Raw genomic sequence first — 21,086 nt, 5'->3', positions numbered from 1 at the left:
GATCATCACACCGGATATATTCTTATTCATAACTCCGGGACAAGTGAGCCATGTACGACCTTATTTTGCCGACAGTAAAAATCAAAAGTAACGCGTATATAATAAAACGCTGTAAAATTTTTATCAATGTTATTGCAGTAAATCAGCTTCTTCTTTTTAAGGTATGTATTAATGTAAAATAGAAGTTGACTAAAGATTTGATAACAATAAATGCATAAACTCTGTTAATGAATAAACAGTAAAAATATACTTGAAATAATCAAAATTCCCTAAAAACACATTCAAAAAGTACATAATTCTGCGATTAATGTTTATTAATCTCAAAATGTACAGTATACAGAATCACATATTGGTTTAGCATATGCTTTGCTGGCGGTTGTTTGAATACAAAAGTGTGAAATGACATGAAAATTATCTAATGAAAATCATTGCATGATTCTGGCGATTGTTGCGTATGCATGGGCAGTTGTACCAAAGTAATAGGTTCTAAATACTGTACTTCAAAAATAAAATGTATTGGTAATCAGCAATTTGAAAAATTTTTTCTTATATAAAATATCAAAAAAAACGCGTTTAAAATAAAATTTTCGAATTTCTTTCGGCCAAATAGGATCCACCATTTTGTTTTTCAAAAAATAGTGTTAGATTTGTAATCAGCGACCTTAAGTTACCAAATTTGACAAAAAAATTTGCGATTTAATTGATATTTTCAATTTCTTTCCGCCATGTTGGATCCGCTATTTTATTTTTCAAAAAAAAATGTCTGATTCGTAATCAGCGATGGCAAAAATCCTTAAGTACGAAAGTAATTAGTATATTCCAAAGTATATTCCAAAGGTTCATGGCCACCTTTTCGGCATACAGAACCACAGTGCCGTCAACCCGAACACAAAGCAAAAAACTGTAAATCCATATAATAGGCCAGCGGCACACTCCTAATTTGAGGCTTAGAAATCAAAAAAGCGACCATGATAGGTGAATGGCAAATTTTGGTCATCCTTTCCGAATATTAAGTTTATTTTTATCTAGAATTGGTGCAACATGTTCAAAAACCAAAATTTTATGCATAAATGCGAAAAGTCAATTTTGATGATTTTTCATATTTACCTCGCTGTATCTTTGGTCGCTGTAAATATTTCCCTTCAAAAATTTGCTGTGTAATGCTTGAAGAATATAGATAACAATGATATTTGTCCGAGATGTTTAAACAAATTAAAATAGAAGTTGTTGATTTTTAAACAATTTGTCGTCAGATTTCGTTAGTTTCATGTTTACTTAAAAAAATTGTGTGACCACCTTTTTAAAAGATTAGTAATAAAGAAGTTTTCTAGAAAATTTCAAGTCAAAATATGCAACTGGAAAAAAGTTAAGTGACTTTATAGACGAGTGGCACTCCTCCAAAAAACGCTTATTTCTCGAGATACTGACCACGATGTGGTGAATGGCTAATTTTGGTCTTGATTTATGTTTTTGATGGTGCTGAAACTGAAAACGAGCTTTATTTTGAATTTTAGAAGCAAAATCGCAATTTTGCTCTAAAAAAATTAAAATTACGTTTTTCTTAAAATTAAAAGTTGCACATTTTTTTTTTTATAAAACATTTTGTTCTTTGTACTTTATGTTTTAACAAAAACTTGATTAAAAAGCTAAATTTCAAATGTCACTCAACTTCCGCGATTCAGGAATCTGCATCTTTTGCTTTAAACAATTCATAACTTTTATTATAATAAGACAGAAAAATTGAAGCAGGTCTCATTGTCTTTAGAAAGGTAAAAAATATATACTATAAAAATTTCAGAAAAAAGTATTAAAATGTAAATTATAGCGAGTTAAACGCAAAAAAACGTGACTTAATTTTTTTATTTTTAGGGTAGAATTGCAATTTTAAAAATGTTCCTCCACGTAAAATTCAAAATAAATCTAATTTTCGTTTTCAGCACCATCAAGAATATAAAATATGACCAAAATTAGCCATTCACCACACCGTGGTCAGTATCTCAAGAAATAAGCGTTTTTTGGAGTGTGCCTCTCGTCTATAAAGTCACATATTTTTTCTATTGAATATTTTGACTTAAAGTTTTTCAAAAAAGCTCTTCATGAATTATGTTTTATTACTGTGTTCGTTAAAATTATAAACTAAAAAGTTTGTCACTTAACTTTTTTAAGTAAACATGAAACTATCGAAAACTGACGACAAAATGTTTAAAAATTATCAACTTCCCGTTTAATTTGTTTAAACATTTTGGACAAATCTCATTGTTATCTAAATGCTTAAAAGATGACACAGTCATCTCAAAAATCAGGCAGTCAAAATTTTCAAAAGGAAATATTTACAGCGACCAAAGATACAGCGAGGTAAAATTGAAAAACCATCAAAATTTATTTCTCGTATTTTTGCATAAAATTTGATTTTGAACATGTTACACCAATTCTAGAAAAAAAAAATGAACTTCATATTCGGATTCACCGACCTCGAAGACATAGAGAATGACTAAAATTGGTCATTCACCTTAAAGTTGATTTTCGTGGTAGGTATAACGTAATTTTAGGGATTGCTAAATCAAAAAAGTAATGAAAATAAGCAATTACATATTCTAATCATTCTGGAATACATTTAGCATAGATAACAAAAACGTTTCTAATTTTTTATCGTTATGACTAGTGGCTATATGCTATTTCAAAATAAAAATGACTACTGAAACTGAACAATACTACGTTTTTAAAAACTAAATAAAAATCGTCAATCCTTAAAAACTTACGGATCATTTGGATGGTCCAACGATCTAGATGTAAATAAATAGTAATCTTTACTAACTTGTAATAATAACATAAATTTATAACATGATGAGCGCGCTAATACCGACCAAATAACGCAAAAGACAGAAAATATTAAGTTTTGAGATAAAAAGAGATGAAACTCGTAGAGGTGGGAAATTTAGCGATAATTTAGCGAAATGATTCCGTCTTTTACGTTATCTTGTCGATTATTAGCGCACTCATCAACTCATCACTGTATACTAAATATACAGAAGTTTTATCTGTAGTAAAAATTAAGTAGATATGCTTGAGTATATGAGGACATGAAGTATGAGAAAATTTAGCAAATGGTCTTATTTTAAGATTTCGTCAACTCTATTTCGTCTAATAATAATAAAATTTCTGTATCTACGGAGAACATCCTAAGGTAAACTAGCAAACTGCATGATCATAACTAAGAATAATAAAAAATTGAGGCAATATTATGGTATGTTCTAGTTTTTTATTATACAGTATCCTTATTTTTAAAACTTACCTGTCCATATAAACCACCATGAGAATCCATAGTTATGTATAATTTTACTAGTAGACCATATATTCTGACAAGACCTGTATCACCACCAGATTGTATTTCCAAGTAAGCTAAAATTATATCTTCGTTATTGTTAATATCGTTAATATTGTATCTTAAATTTTAAGTTTCTTGTACATAATTTTTTTTAATTATTAATATGAAGACGGAACGAGATCCCACGCATATAAGCCCACGTGCGTATAGCTAATTGGGGATTAGTAGGCTAGACCACTGGCGGTGAAAACTACTGTGGATTTTGAATCGTAGTTAAGATAACATTAGAGCCCTTTGGTACAATTTTGTAAGTTTAGTTCTCAAGAGAAACTAATTTAAGCATGATGAAGAAGGAGATTAGGTGTAACAGATTTTAGTTGGTGTGTGTCAATATTGGCAGTCGATTTTGAGATCTGAACGAAAGAGGTTGTATTTAGGGATAATCAGAAAGACGCGAAGTTTAAGACGTATTACGACAAAGCCGGTCATATCGATAGTACATAGACGCGATTATTTCCAAAAGCATTTTCTTGTGTAAGAACACCTAAATTTTGGTCGTAATTACACAAACACTTTTAAATTTCGTCAACGTATTAGCAATCTACAATTTAGTTGTCTATTTTATTAATTAAAACTGTTAAGCATCATACGGACTTTTTATTACGAGTGTCTTTAACGAATCCTACATTTACTACAGTTGACAATATTTTTAGGAACGTTTTTTTCTATCTACAAAACTCCATCATAAACTTTGCTTTGATCGCTATGCGGGATCTGGTACCTATTTACATTTCTTTATTATATTAAGTTATTATCTTGAGTTATACCAATATCAATTCCCTTTACCCACATGTCCTAGACTAAGAATCCCGAACGTCTTCTTTTATCTTTTTCTTCCACTCCTGCCAGGAACACGTAACTGAGGGCTTCAGTCGCGATTTTAAATTTACACTACTAGTCGTATTGACCCTTTCTTTCAAAATCCTATTCTTGGGTGAGGTGGATTACTCCTCTGTCATTTATAACTTGCTATGGTTCTTTGCTGCTCTCGTGACTCTTTTCCATTTCTTCCTGTCCTTGCACTGAACTTTCCAGACTTTCATATTCATTGCTATTTTGTCTTCTTCTACATCGTCCAGTCGTCTTGTTCTAGGTGTTCCTCTATACGTGGGCCATCATAGTGGTGTCCAGTTACTATGATGTCCTTCTCAACATATTTGACTGTGGACCTATCTGTATCTGTCCTATCTATTCTAAGCGAAGATATTTTATGTATCTGACTATATTTTCTCTCTTTAATACTTTTTAATTTCAGCATTTGTTTTCATTTTGATTTGCCCCTCTCTTGTTACATTGTGGCCCAGTATTGTTCCCATTGTTTTTCTTTCAAATTTCAGAAGGTTATCTTTCACTTTCTTGTTAATCGTTGTTGTTTCCATTGACTCCTTCTAAAGGTTAGAATAATAAAATTTAGAGCAGCATGCCATGCAAGGCTAGGCCTTTTTTCGTCTAACTCGACTGGACTAACTTAATGATATTGCGCATGTGCCGCGCAGAGAGAACGTCACCTCGCGATTCTATTGGTTAAAAATCGGTATCGTAATGAAAATCTGTATCATAATGAATCGCATTATACAGTGCATTCGTAAAGTGTGGAAACGGTCTCTTATCTCATGACTTAATTCTTTTCGGAGCTAAAGCTCTGACAGGTCGATTTTTATTTTTAAATTATGATTTTTTGACGTATCGTACATAATAGTGACGTCATCGATTTGGGCGTAATGACGTCATCGATGATTTTTTTAAATTGGAATAGGGATCGTGTGGTAGCTCGTTTGAAAGGTGAGTCAATTCTCTATTCAGTAATATAAACATTAACATCATCATTTATAATCACAACCATTGTTTGGTTCTGGGGCTATTTTGCAAGTATTCAAATTAACTGATGATGGACCGATAGGTTTGAAAACGTTCTGATGAACTCATTTTATTGAATCCATTGGGATTTTTAAAAATTTTTTAGTAAATATACCTTTTACATGATCATTTTTTTAATAGATTTAATTTCAAAAAAAAATTTACAAGAGGTTTTTACTTCATGTTCCAGTTTGTTTAACTATAAGGTATACAGCCAACCCAGGGAACTACCCCTTTTTAGATTAACATCATTATTTATACCGGGTGGTCAAAGAAATAATTTTTGAAATAAATTAATTGCCGCAAAAAAAAAAGAATACATGTAATTTGTTTAACTCAAAATACATTTTACTGCAGTCAGAAAAGAGAAAAAAAATATTTATTTGACAAATAAACATTGCTTTTCGCTTAAATTAAATGTTTAAACTGTCAAGGGGCAGGTGTGTGGCTGTTTGACATTTAATTTAAGCGAAAAGCAATGTTTATTTATGAAATAAACATTTTTTTTATTATATGTGGCATCAGTAAAATGTATTTTGAGTTTAATAAATTAGATACATTCTTGTTTTTGTGTCAATTATTTTAATCCAAAAAAATTTTTTTAGCCACCCTGTATAAATAATGATGTTAATGTTTATATTACTGAATAGATAATTAAATCATCTTTCAAATGAACTACCACACGACCCCCATACTTATTTAAAAAAATCATCGATGACGTTATTACGCCCAAATCGGTGACGTCACTATTATGTACTATGCGCCAAAAAATCATAATTTAAAAATAAAAATCGACCTATCAGAGCTTTAATTCTGAAAATAACTAAGTCATGACATATAGACCGTTTCCACACTTACGAATGCACTGTATAATTGAGGTTTCAGGAACTTATAAACATGATGAAGGCCAATGTCTGGATACCGACACGGCACCTGAAGAAGAAGAAGATTATGATATAGATGTTGAAATCATAATTATTGATATATTCAAGTATGAGAATAGAAAAAAGATGTTTCGATAGAACAGTGATTCCCAAAATGTGGGCCATGATCCCCTGGAGTTAAGGAGAAAAATGGGAGTCGAAAGATGGGGTTGCAAAATTTATCCAAAAAAAGAAACGTTTCTTATGAGGATGTTTATTTCATAGCTTAAATTTGATATTTCTATTTTTCGTTTTAGTGTTTTATTAACTCTAACGCTTTGGCCACACGGGCGATTTTTTACGGCGCGATAATTTACGGCGCCCATTGGTTTGACTACCTCCTCCACCAATTATAGATGAAATGATTTCATCTAAAATTGGTGGAGGAGGTAGTCAAACCAATGGGCGCCGTAAATTATCGCGACGTAAAAAATCGTTCGTGTGGCCAAAGCCTTAACTCTTAAACGCCCAACCTTTTTTAGGTTCCATGTACGTCCAAGGGTGGGTAAAAAATGTCCACCTCGAAAATAGCTAATGTATTTATTGAAAGTTGTTGGAAATGGATTAAACTTAAGGATATTATGCTTAATAAACACAGAATTTTGTAAAATATTAATACAAACAATTTAAAAATCTCACAACAAAATTACAATGTACATCAAAATTAACATACCAGTAAAAGGCAGTAATTCAAATTTGTCGATTTTCTCCATATTCTTCCTTTCAGCCTCCTCATTGGCGGATAATTATGTCGATTATGTAATTATACGTCAATAATTATATGGATTATGTTGCTACCAACGAGAAATTATATAGAAACCTTGAGTAACAAGTTTTACCAAGGGTGTACTTTTTATGCCAACCCATATTTAACTTAAGCTATTACTTTTATTTTCAAAAATATCGGTAGAAACAATTTAACATTCGATAAAAGACTGTCTTTTTAACAATAAATAATTTTTGAAAAATTTTTAAACACGTAATAAATATGTTACAAGGGAATACGCATTAGGTGGACATTTTTTACCCACCCTTGGGCGTTTAAAGGTTAACCTGTCAGATTTGATAAACCAAAAGTACGGTTTTATTTTATATTTACTTACTATGTAGATCATTTTCATCTCGTGTACCCCTGACTTCTCCATCAGCATACACTGCTAAATGATGACCGGTCTGAGAAAAAAGTTGCATTTTGTCGCCAAGCTTTGGGTTCCCAATATGCAATGGTCTCAGATTCCAATTCATATATGTGGAAGTAGATGGAGTAGCATTTGAAGGAGGGGGCCATACTATTTTTTTTCTGCGGTGATGTTTTCGACGCCCCCTGAAAAGTATTTTAGTAAATTGCGCAATTCTCCAATGCAAACAATAATAATGGAAATATAATAATAAGATAAGATTCTGGCGGTAATTGTTATGAATAGAATAAATACTCGAACATAGTGTAACGGTTAACCGTTACCCCTTCAAAAATTTTGCTTCGATCCGCCTATGGCGAGCTTTGCAACCGGCGCAGAGGCCGCCACTTAAGCTCCTTTGCGCGATGCGAAAGTGGAGAACTTTATTTGGTCAAGAATAACTCATTAGTCAGCACGCCGAAACGAGATCTATTCTCGCCTTTTAAGTGACGGATTTGGAAAATATCCGATGAAAATGGAATACATATAGTTATGGATGAGGGAATTCCCTCATCTTCATTAGTCTCAGCATCCGTTATGACTTGCAAATTGTAGAAGCCTTGGAGGTGTAACCAGAGAAGGTTCCCATTGTTTTCAGTCTGGTGGGATGTAGAGTAACATTATGTTGTTTTATATGCCATTAGATTGAAAACTTAGTCTTTTGCTAGCAGTTGCCGCTAGGGCATCTATGCCATTTCGTTCGTTGCAATCCGTGATTGCACGCCGGGGTTTGTTTTGGTTGGATCAGAGAGAGCAACATATGTGTCTCCTGATGAGAGACTAATAAGTTTCGAAACCGGTAGAGGTGCTTGCTGCACTCTCTGATTGGACTAGAATATGATGCGGCTGTATTTTCGTTTTGCAACGAAATTGAAAATGGTTATTCATTTTTGATAAGTAATAGTCTTCTTTTCAAATAAATAAAATCAGGTCTTGGTAAATAATCATTATAAATAATTGCATATTAAAATTTGATATGAAATAGGGTTGTTAAAATTTATGTGGTTTTAAAAGTAGGGAATATGCCTAATATGGTTTTTCTTTTAAATAGGATATAAAGAGTGCTGACCACCTCATTTATATAATTAATATTTTTGCCAGGTGAGATACTTATTTTTTTTGCAACCGTAGATGTTCTTTTCGTGTATCTTATTCTAGTGGAGTCATTTTAAGTAATATTACTAACTTTTAGTTGTAAGACGTTTTATTATTCCAACGGACTTTGTTTTGGATTTTGATATTAATACCTTTGTTTGGCACAGTGGTAGTGGTTATTTGCTTGTTAAGTGGCTATTAGGTCCTGTTCAATCTATATACCACCAACTGCCACTCTTATTCAGTTTCCGCTTTATATATATTAATTGTTTATTTATAACATATTTATTTTAAATATATTTGTTATTAGTAAGGTTAATTTTTTATTTCAGTCTCTATTACCAGTATATCATACTGCAAGACAAGATTCATATTGAATATTTGTTTTTTTTTGTATTTCAGGTCATTGTATCAACTGTCATTTATTTCCTGTCGTTCGTTACTTCAAAAACTCGAACTTTTAAAATTCTCGGTCCAGAAAGCCGAGCGATCTGTTCGAGTTGCGCCCTTCTTCTTCTTTCCTTGTCGTACCTTTATATCACTCTATCTTCAGTGTTCTTATCTAGTTGCCTTAAATTGTTGTATTGACAGGTCTCATTCTCTCTCTTGTTTCTATCATTTAATTATCCCATATATCTGTTTTATATCTCAAAGCCCCTATTCAGTGTATTGAAGCTAGCCCGAATACTCACTTGAGATTTAGTGTCTCTTTGCCCATGATTTGATTTGTTCTTCTGAGCTAAGCCTCTCTTCTTAGTATCTTAAATTACTTCTCTTCCGGGTTTTCCCCTATTTCATCAGTCCTTCCTCTTCAAAATCTCAATACCCAGAGTATAGAGGGTTCAATCGAACCATACTGTACTTCGTTGGCTTTCAAGGTAATATAAGCTAAGACGCCAGTTTCAGACGCCTGATCGGTGGGTTTGTTATGTAGTCGCAGCTTCTCATTGATGATAAATTCATTAATTATTTACAAATTAATTTCTAACCAGTGACAAGCTGCGAAAATGCGACAAACCCACGGATCAGGCGTCTTAGCTTACCTTGGAAGCAAACGTAATCTATCTCTATCTGTATAAGGATTTTTACAGCTGTCGCTGCCTTCCTTCTTTCAACCAACGTCTCCAGTCGTTTCTGTTCTGCCATTCTCCGTCTCTAAGGTCTCGTCTTTCCTTGGCCTCGACCACTTCATCCCTTCATTATCCCCGGTATCTACCTCTTCTTCTCTTTCCTATTGGGTTCCAATTCGAAATCTTGGATATCCACATTGTACGATCTGCTGTTCTCACATGTCCATACCAAATTAAAAAAGTTTTTCTATACTTAACAAAAAAAACGTTCTAGTGACATTATTCGTTTTATATCCTCATTTCTAATGCAATCTATTCTTGTTACTCTGCAGCTTCTTCTAATGAATTCCATCTCAGTTGCTGTAATTTTGGACCAGTTTCGTTTGTTTATTACCCAATTCTCTGCTCCATAGATCATTATACTACTTACCAAGGTGTAATATATTCTCTTCTTTGTATTTTTGGTAATCTGTCTATCCCACAATACCCCGTTCATTTGTTTAATACACGTTCTTGTCTGTGCTAATCTGCTGGTTATCTCTTGCTCGGTGTACCAAGTCTCGATGTTGGGTACCAAGGAACTCCTTGAATAGTCCTATCAGGAAAAATTAATCATTCCCTGCCCTCCAAATATTTCAGGTATTTCCTAGTCCGGGAAACTAGTACTTCCTTAGGGTCCCTTGTCCAGAGTTACGGATGAAGACCACAACGGAAGTCACGGTGGAGAGGAAGACGTTCGGTACGGCGAGGATGTCGCAAGTGGCGACCCCGGATTTTAGGGTTAATATGAAATCAAGCAGCGTCTGACCCAGAGTGGGCGGCTGCAAACAGCGTCGAACCCAGAATGGGCGGCTAATAGTACAGGTTCTCCAAAGTGGGGGTTTTGACGTCAGGCTTTAGCATACTGGCACATGTAAAAATAACAAAGGGAGAACATACAAGAAGCAGGATGAAAAATAAGAATGGAGTTCCCCGGGTGGTAATCCACACCTCCAACGGAGGGAGCCCCATCGGATACTGGAGGGGGGCAATTCTGCTTTTAGTAAGAGAAACCCAGTCCTAGATTTCAACAGGTCGAAAAGAGAAACAGAGAAAGAGGGAAATCACGTGTAGCACTTTAAACGTCCAAGGATGGCGAACGTAGTATATGTAACTGTATATTTCGAGGTCGCATATTGTATGAATTAATACAACAGTAAATTGGAATAAAATAAAAACAATAAATTTAAAATCAAATAATAAAAAATCCTGTCAAAGATAAGACTCACACTAAATTCCTAAATTTTTTAGATCCAAGCATTAGGGAAAAATTTAACAAATCAATCTTCTACTTAATGTGCCTTATCCTTTAGGGATTGGGGCGATCATCACGGCTGCAAAAGTCTTGAAGGCTTCTATTGTTCTTTTTTACTGCATTGCTTTAAATTTTTCAACCAGGATGTGCATCGCATCGTACCCCGGTCCTCTCTTTCCTTTCACCACCTAAATCCTTCTTCTTTTTCTTCTTTTCGTGTAGACATGACTCTGTCTATTTTTCAATGTGCCTCCAGTACGTTGTCATTCCATCGTTTTCGTGGTCTCCCGCAGATCATCTTCTTATTGGAGAACCGTCTTTCGCCATTTTTACTACTCTCTTTTTTTTGTCATTCGGCTTATGTGGTCATTCCATTCTACTCTTCCATTTTCTACCCAGTTATTAATGTTGTCCACCTTGTATCTCCGTCGTATATCTGCATTTCTAGCTCTATCCTGTAGTGTCTTACCATCGATTATTCGAAGGGTTTTCATTTCTGCTGTTTCTAGCATTCTTTTTGTCCTTTCTGCATCAGGTCGTGTTTCTGCAATGTATGTCATTATTGGTCTAATGACTGTTTTGAAAATTCTGCCTTTTACTTCTTTTTCCATATTTTTATTTGTCCATATTGTTTTATTCAGGCAACCTGCGGCTCTGTTTGTTTTATTCACTTGATCTTCCACTTCTGTTTCGAGCTTTCCGTAGCTAGATAGTGTGGTGCCTAGATATTTAAACTCCATGACTTTTTCTATTATCTGACCTTGTATAACCAATCGCAGCAATTCTTTTTCTTTCATCATAATCTTTCTTTAGATTTTTGAGTTTTTTATGTGTTAGCACCACATCTCAAAGGTAGTAATTCTAGTTACAATTGCATCCTTAATTGTCCAGGCTCTGACTCCAATAATCCAGTTCTAATTTCTACTACAAGGTTTTTATTGGACAAAACTGCTTTCATTTTATTGAACGCGTGCCTGGCGTAATTTTATATCAAGGCTTTTGATGATTCTTTTATCTTCAATCTTCTTCTGTACTGACAATCATAATTTTTGTTTTTTTTTGTGTTCAAAATTATTAGATATCTCTCGCAGCACTGCGTATTGTGATCACATAAAATCTGCAATACTTTTATGCTGACACTTAACATACAGTTAGGCTTCATTTACACTTAACAAGTTTACTGGCTGAAAGTAGGCACTTGCGGTCACTAAGCTTTCCATGTCTCAACAACAGAAAACTGCACTTACTAGCACTTTCCTGTTGTTTAAAAAATGGCAAGTTTAGTGGTCGCATGTACTTTCAGCCAGTAAACTTGCCCGTGTAAATGAAGCTTTAGGGAATCATTTATACTGCATTGTTTGGTATAAAATCTACCGTGTAACCATCAAAATAATGGAAGCTACATCAGTGTCTCATTCGAAAAATAAACATAAATTTGAAAGTCCAAGTCAAATACTGCAAGAGACAGGATAAAAGTGATAAAAGACGAAATAACAGAAAAATAGAAACGTACGAGCCCAAAAGCTAAAATTATTTCCTTATTTATCTAATTATTATATATTTTAGTAGCCTTCTACCTTCATTCCATTTTCAACTGTTTTTCTGAAATTGTTGAATATTAATGATAGTTGTTTTGCCTTCCATTTCATTGTACAAAACACTAAGTTATATTTGAATAGAATATTTATTATTAGTTATGTCTTCCAACTTCTCTTTTGATTTAAAGTAGCATATTTGTGATTTTTTATATTAGTATGTTACATAAATACAGCATTCAAAACAGCCTAACATCATTAGTTTTCAACCGAAAAATCGTTTTTAAAAACTATTTTTCATCATTAAAATATTGAATATCAGTGTACGAGAAGCTGGCAAATTTGGGTAGGAAAATAGAATTTTAATTTTTGAAACCACGAATTATTTCACGATTCTATAAATATTTGCTTGGAATGCAAGGCAATTGATTTTAACTCGATGCTTTCTGAACCTGGAAGTTAAATCAGTATTACACCTTTATCAATTTTTCCTGAAATAAAACAGACTATACCGTGAATATATCAGAAGGTAACAGAAGTTTACAAAAATAACATTCCGCTACTATATTGACGTCATTTAAAATGTAATTTAAATTACGTTAGTTTTATTTCTTCCACTGTCTATAGAATAATTACACATACTAATAAATCAATCATATATAAAGTAATTTTTTAGAAAAATCTACAAAGAAACAATCTTGTACAGTTTATCCCAAACACTTCTTTCAGTGCGTCATAGTTTGTCGAATTCGTTCTAACGCATTAAGCTCGAAGTGACAGAAAAAACGTACGTCCGTGATTAATATAAGTACATAGAACTTTGAAAATTATCAACGCAATGAGAACACAAATGACACTATCTTTAATAAATGTGTAATGCATGTTGTTGAATATTCAGAAGACCTCGACATCCTAGCTAGGTCTACAGAATCTCTGACCAGTGCACACCGGTTATTGCACGAGAATGTGCAATAACCGGTGCAAGTGCATCTGCACAGAGAATGGTACGAAATATAAATGTCCAAAAGACCAAATATATGCGTTGTACTTGGTCAAGCAACTAGACACCTAGAGCAATAATAATTGACGATTTAGAACTGGAATATCTAGACTCACTGTTGACTCAAAATAACAACGTCAGCGAAGAAATTAAAAGAATAATAGTGACCACATATGAAACATTTCATAGTCGGAAAAATGAAAGAATACCCATGAGCGAACATATAAAACACGCTGTATTTTCCTGTCACCGTGTCACAAAGAAAATTGTCCAGTTCAAGTACATGTAACAATAATTATTACATGTTCTTGTGCTGGCCAATTTTTTGTGTGACACGGTGACAGGAAAATACAGCGTGTTTTATATGTTTGTTCATGGGTATTCTTTCATTTTTCCTACTGTAGGTATAGTCGATTCGATAATCTGAGGCACAAATGTTAACACTACAATCACAATAAAAATGCACTATATAGAAATAAACAAACTAAAACGTTGAATATTCGAGGAGCACTCCTAAATCATGATTTGGGAGTGCTCCTCGTGCTTATTTATTTCTAGTGCATCTTTATTGTGATTGGAGAAGACTATAATATGGGGGAAGAAAAGAACAAGGTTTGTGGAGCATGCGTTACAACTTTGACTTGTATAGAAGTTTCGGGGAACCTGACGTAAAATTTATTAAGCTAGCATGCCTTCGACGGATAGAACATGTATTCAGTCGAGTCGAAGGTGGAACAGTCAGTAAGGTTTTTGACCGAGGAGTGGCGATTGGACCACGAGTCAGAGGAAGGCCGAGACCTATGTAAAAACACAACTTAGACGACGATTTAAAATCTACTATAGTTACAGCATCAAGAAGAGTGGCCAGAGGCAGTGGTAAAAGTTAGATTGTTTTGAAGAAAACTTTGGCTCATAATGAGCTGTGATGCCGCTGACGATAGAACTAGCTTGAGCACATAAATATTTTTTACACATTTTTTACCAAGAAAGAAATGCAACGAGGGTAAAGGTAGTGGAAGGTGTACGAAAACGAAAAAGATCTAGGAACTTTCGTCGGAAAACTATAGTAGAAAAGATTTTCAAGACTTGAAACGAAAGAGCAAATAAAAGACGCTACCGAGACTAAGCTGGAATTATTGGATTGTAGTATATGGAATAAGTGTTACCCCTCCCCCTTAATAACTTATTTATTTCTAGCACATAAGCAAAACGCTTGGACAAGTCGATTTTTAAAATAAGGAAATTATATTATAGCATCAATGTTTCGAACTTTAGGCGATCCCTCTTGAGGTGACAGGCAAAACTTTGATTTTTTTTTAAATGGGAAAGTACCTCCATCATGTGATAGCTCATTTAAAAGCGTTTGAAATACTGATTACAAAAATGTATAATAATTTAATCCTTCTTAAGAGCGTAGGCGCAAAATTTCGATCGAATTGTTTTTAAACGCATCTATTTTTTTCGGATAATGAGAAACCTAATAAGTATTTTTGAAAAATTTAAACGCAGAATAAAAGACTACATTATTACCAAGTGCTAAAAGTCCCTTAGAATAAACAAAAATTTCTTTTGAATTATATATTTGAAATTAAAATTCCGACAAAGTTTTCTTTTTTTTTTCACCCCTGTGACTTATTAAAATAATTATTATAGAAGTTCTCAGGGACTTTTGACCCTCGATAATACTGGAATATTTCATTCTGCGTATAAGTTTTTCAAAAATACTTATTAGTTTTCTCAGGAATCGAAAAAAATGAATACATTTAAAAAAATTCGACCGAAATTTTGCGCCTGCGGTCTCAAAATGGATAAAAGTATTATACATTTTTGTAATCAGTCTTTCAAAACCTTTTAAATGAGGTGTCACGTGATGTACTTTCCCTTATCCCTATGCGGGGTCGGCTTCCCTAATTGCATTTCTCCACACAATTCTACCTTGGGCCACATCAATGTTAATCCCCTTTACCAACATGTCCTGCCTTATCGTCTCCCCCCAGGTCTTCTTTGGTCTTCCTCTCCTACTCCTTCCAGGAATCTGCACTTCAGCTATTCTTCGTATTGGGTGGTTAACGTCTCGACGTTGAACATGACCAAACCATCTCAATCTATGCTCTCTCATTTTGGCATCAATTGGTGCCACACCTAGACTTCCCCTAATAGACTCATTTTTAATTTTATCCTTTCTTGTCACTCCACTCATCCATCTAAGCATTCTCATCTCCGCCACATGCATTCGTTGTTCCTCTTTCTTTTTCACTGCCCAACATTCACACCTGTATTTTTCCTACATCATATCTCCGACATCCGTCTTATGGCTGTTTTATAGAATTTTCCTTTCAGATTCATTAGAACTTTTCTGTCACACAACACACCACTCGCTTCCTTCCACTTCATCCATCCATCCCTAATTCTACTGCATGCATCTCCATCTATTTCTCCATTACTCTGTAAACCGCTCCCAGGTACTTAAAACTATTGCTTTTTACAATCAGTTCACCATTCAAAGATACCATTTAATTTGTATTAACTCCATCTTTAAATGAACATTCCTAATACTCTGTCTTTGTCCTACTACGTTTTAAACTTTTTTCCTCCAGAGCTCGTGTACACTGTTCCAGTTTTTGTTCTAAGTCTCTTTCACTATTTCCTACTAACACGACATCATCAGCATACGTTAAGCACCATGGAATGTTACCCTGTAGTTTCGCTGTTATTTGGTCCAAAACTAATGAGAATAAATACGGACTAAGCACCGAGCCTTGGTGCAATTCTACTTTCACATGAAATTTATCAGTCTCTCATACACCTGTCCTAACACTAATCGTTACTCCCTCATACATATCCCTCACAATCTTTACATATGCACCAGGGACACCTTTCTTATTGAGTGAATGAATACCATATGAGCGTTTGTTTCTTTACTCCTGTATTTTTCCATCAACTGCCTTATAATGAAAATTGCGTCTGTTGTTGATCTGCCCTGCATAAAGCCAAATTGATTCTCGGATATGTCGGTCTCTGCACGTATCCGTCTATCAATTACTCTCTCCCATATTTTCATGGTGTGGCTAAGCAGTTTTATAGCCCTGTAGTTTGTACACTGCTATATATCTCCCATGTTTTTGTAAACAGGTACTAGTATACTGCTTCTCCATTCGTCTGGCATTTGTCCAACTTCCATAATTCTATTAAATAAACCTGCTAGCCGCCTTGTTCCTGTCTCTCCCAATGCTTTCAATACTTCCCCAGAAATATCATCTGTTCCTACCGCTTTTCCTTTCTTTATTTTTTGAAGCGCTTGAGCCACTTCCTCGTTTGTTATTTTGGTGACCATTGCTGCTACAGTCTCCGTTGACTCCACAGGCTGTCTGTCAAATTCTTCATTTAATAAGCTGTCAAAGTACTTTCTCCATCTCTTTTTGACATCCTTTTCGTGAACTAGTATTTTATTATTTTCATCTCGGATACATCTAATCTGATTAAAATCTTGCTTTCTTTGCTCTCTGTTTGGCTATTTTATATATCTTCGTTTCGCCTTCCCTGGTATTAAGTTGATCGTATAGGTTTGAATACGCTTCTGCTTTAGCTTTTGCTACTATTACTTTCGCTTCCTTTTTCGCGACCATATAGTTTTGAAGATCTGTGTTGGATCTGGTTTCTTGCCACTTTTTATATAATTTTCCCTTCTCTTTTATAACGTAATGTACTTTCCCATTTAAAGAAATCAAAGTTATCACTGTCACCTGAAGAGGGACCGCGTAAAGTTTGAAATATTGATGCTATTATATTATGATTATTGTAAAACTGGACCTGTCCGAGCGTTTTGCTTACGTGCTAAAAATAAATAAGTTAGTAATAAGGGGGGAACACTTATTCCACCGCACTGTATAAAATATCTGTATACATCTTATACGTACGTCAAAATTATTAATTTTTTATAAATAAATATTCCTGATTAGAAAAGTTTATTATACATTAGTATAATACAATTGAACCAAAACAAGAGGCCTAACCCAGAAATCCAAACTAAAAGATTCCCTCCAGCACCAAATTGTTCTATAGGGCCCACATATTGTTCAGTAAAAAGTTACTAATCTAAGGGTCGAGTATGGGAGGGGGAGGGTGGTAAGAAGTCGATAAATTAATATTTTTTGCGTTTTTCGTTAATATTTCTAAAACTAAGCGGTTTAGTGTAAACAATTATCTATACAAAAAATGGACTACATTAAATTTAAAACAAAAAAGGTTATATGCATCATCCTTCTAAAACGAACGGTTCCAAAGTTACAGATGGTGTACACGTAGACATTATTGTAATTTTTAGATTTTTCAGTAAAATAAAGCTGGAAAGAAATAACTAATGAATTTTATTAAACATCCATATTGTTGTATTTGATGGATACTAGCAAGACAAAAGATAAAGAACACCTACGCAGAACACGTCCTAGCATTGAAAAAAGTTGAAGACTCAATCCATTTTTAGCTAACGCTAATAACAAAATGGGCCTTATTTCACTTCTTACAGTACACTTGCAAAGATGTGGTTGCACAGTTCATCAAGCATCATGTGACTCTGCGTTATTAATACTTTTAACAGCTATTTATGAATCTAAGGAAGGCGTTTAATCTTGTATTATTGATGATGACATGCACCTACTAGTATTGTTGACTGTCCACACACTATCAGAGAAGTAATTGAAAATGGTGATTCCAAACAAAGGCAATTAGCAGGAAAAAATCTACATTCTGGCTAACATTTAGCGAGGCATTGGGAATATAAAGCAGGTACAACTTGCAGTTTACGTCTTTACAGGATGTGACACGGTATCAATTATTTACAAGAAGGGGAAAATTACACCGTATAGAAGGGTGCAAGTCAACGACGCCCTTCGTAGAAAACATTTAGTCTTCGATGACCCCAAAGCTGACCCCAGTGCAGTAGCTGACGCCGAAAAGTATTTCCTTCTTCCGATGTTTGGTGCCAGAAACATGGAAGATCTAGATTGTTACTTGAAGACTATTGCAAAGCAGGCCATACATTCCTTGCTCAAGTTAGCTGCACTATCCCCCACTTTAGGAGCTTCCAGCAAGCATTCGTTAAGAACCTACCACTAGGTACAGCAGTGGCTGAATGAGCAGAAGAATCCATTTAAGTGGGGTTGGAAGAAGAATCCCTGATATCAATTATTACAACAGTACGTGCTGCAGCTCCCGAGAAATTACTTTCCCTCATAGTGTGTACTTGCAAAGACGAATAAATACGTAACTGTGAGTGTAGTAAGAGTGGTCTAAGCTGCTCAAGCATATGCAGCAATTGCTCAGGCTTAGGATGTGATAATAGGGACACAACCATCATAGACAAAGATGTAGAAGAGGACGATGTTGTATTTGAAGAGGACTGAAACTGAAGAATAAGTTTACTTGAACTGATAAATAAGTTCACATGGAACTCGTTGCATTATAGTCATCATTATTATGCAAGAAAAATGTTCTGCATTTAAAACTATTTTGTTGGAATTTACTGTTGGAAAGATATAGAAAGTTCCAAGACCTAGGTCTGTGGAAGCCCCTTTTTGCTTAAAAAGTAGCGCCACTTAAGAAGGTGGTGAGGTTGACGTTCCTTCAAGAGCTTATCACTAATATACCACCGGCCACTGAAATAGCAAATTACATGTACAACAAAACACAATCCTGTTAAAGAAAACTGGTTTCCTCAGTAATAAGATTATAATTTGCCCAAACATATAAAAAATATGGAAAACCTTCTATTTTATAACAATTCGCCCCCAAACCCGACGCTCGAAATAGTGTAACTTTTTACTGAACTATATGTGGGCCATATAGAAAAAATTGAAATTGGAGGATAACTTTTACTTCTGATGTTAGGGTTTAGGTCTAACTATACCATACTATTGAATTGACGGAGGCAGTCTCCATAGATAGAGGAGTGAGGCAAGAATGCATCCTGTCCCCGGTGCTGTTTAATATATACTCTGAATGTATCTTCGAGCAAGCGCTGGGAGAACTACAGGAAGGCGTATTAGTCAATGGAGTGCGTCTGAACATGAGATATGCCGACGACGCTGTAGTTTTTACAGAGAGTCTAGATGGTTTGCAAAGAATAATGTCGCGCATATCAGATATAAGTAGAGAATACGGACTTGATCTCAATACGAAAAAAACAAAGTACATGGTGGTCAGTAAGCGCGAAATATTAAATACACAGCTTTTGGTTAACCAACAACTAATTGACAGAGTCGACAGCTACACATACCTTGGCACCAACATAAACAACCAGTGGAACCGTTCAAGTGAAATAAAACAATGCATAGGAAGAGCGAGATCAGCGTTCATAATGATGAAGTCTCTTTTCAGAAGCCACGATTTACCTCTTGCTACCAAAATCTCTATCATCAGTTGCTATGTATTTTCTACATTATTATACGTAGTAGAGCCCTGGACACTTTCCGAGGCTTCTTTGAGAAAACTCGAGGCATTCGAGATGTGGTGTTACAGGCGCATTTTGAGAATTTCGTGGGTGGATCGTGTGACTAATGTTGAGGTTCTACGTAGAATAGGCAAGTAATGCGAGATTATTAACACAATCAAAGCGCGCAAACTAGAATATCTTGGCCATGTTATGAGGAAAGAACAGAGATATGGCTTGTTGCAATTTATTCTTTAATGCAAGGTATTTGGAAAGAGAGGACCACGGAGAAGAAGAATATCTTGGCTTCAAAACCTGAGAAAGTGGTTTAATACATCGACAACCGGACTACTCAGAATAGCAGCAAGCAAAGTTAGGATAGCCATGCTGATCGCCAACATCCAGAACCGATAGGCACCTTAAGAAGAAAGATACCATACTACATGTACAAAAGTTTACGAAACATTTTATAAAAAGCAAGCAATTCAGCAAACCTGTTAGGAGGTAACATCAACAAATGCAAAAATAAAAACATACGCGGAAGTGTTACTTTTGAGAATAGTTTATTAGATACAATTAAATAACGATAATAAAACAATTAAATATTAAAGTACTCACCTACGACGACCTTGTGTTGATCTTGGTTCTCTTGAATCCTGTTCATCTTCAGAATAATCTGATCCTTCCTCAGAGGTAGATTCGTCACTATCACTGTCAGTTTCACATTTACAGTTATTATTATTATTATTCATTTTTTAAAACTTGCTTTACCATACATTAGAAATCTAAATAAGTACCAATACCGTATTTACAGATGATGAAATATGTTTTTATTAACTACGGTTTTCTTAGACACGGTCCATATGTGTCAGAACGTGATCCAATTCAGGGATATTAATATAGTGGAACGTCTCTCGAACACATCTGAATGAACTAATATATAGACTATGTGTTTAGTTTCTAAATTCAAAATGTTTGAATAGTAGAACGATTTATAAATAACTTTATTGAGTTGCTTATACCAATAAAAATACAGGAAGATGCAGAATACGTAGGATTGATTGGAGATTGAAAAGGATTTTGAAGTTAATTAGATGAGACTAATATGTTTACTAAATAAAACCGTTATAAAACCAAATTTTCCTTGCCCTAATCTGATAAATGACAATGAGATAGCGGAGGCCAAAAATAATAAAATAATATTTTAGTCATGAAAATATTGAATTGTTATTCATAACACTATAAACATGAGAAATTATGGGAAGTATTTAAAAAAAAAGGTTTCACCCTGCTAAACAACATATTAAAATGGGGAAGCATAA

The 21,086-nt window shown here is 34.3% G+C and overlaps 1 protein-coding gene across 2 annotated transcripts in view; it reads right to left on the bottom strand.

Annotated features, from left to right (window-relative positions):
- Window positions 1-20,850, bottom strand: part of LOC114334913 (uncharacterized) — a 122,734-nt gene extending 101,884 nt beyond the window's left edge. For both annotated transcript variants that reach the window (XM_050656821.1, XM_028285050.2), the window contains exons 1-3: window positions 20,383-20,850; window positions 7,269-7,489; window positions 3,293-3,399 (exon numbers count right to left, since the gene is read on the bottom strand). In XM_050656821.1, coding sequence (XP_050512778.1) covers window positions 3,293-3,399; window positions 7,269-7,489; window positions 20,383-20,516 — 462 coding nt within the window. In that variant the 5' untranslated portion in view covers window positions 20,517-20,850. The remainder of the gene's footprint in view (window positions 1-3,292; window positions 3,400-7,268; window positions 7,490-20,382) is intronic.
- Window positions 20,851-21,086: the final 236 nt, after the last annotated feature.

Source organism: Diabrotica virgifera, chromosome 7 (genome assembly GCF_917563875.1).
Source record: "Diabrotica virgifera virgifera chromosome 7, PGI_DIABVI_V3a".
Taxonomy (NCBI): Eukaryota; Metazoa; Arthropoda; class Insecta; order Coleoptera; family Chrysomelidae; genus Diabrotica; species Diabrotica virgifera.
This window is presented reverse-complemented; position numbering and strand designations above follow the sequence as displayed.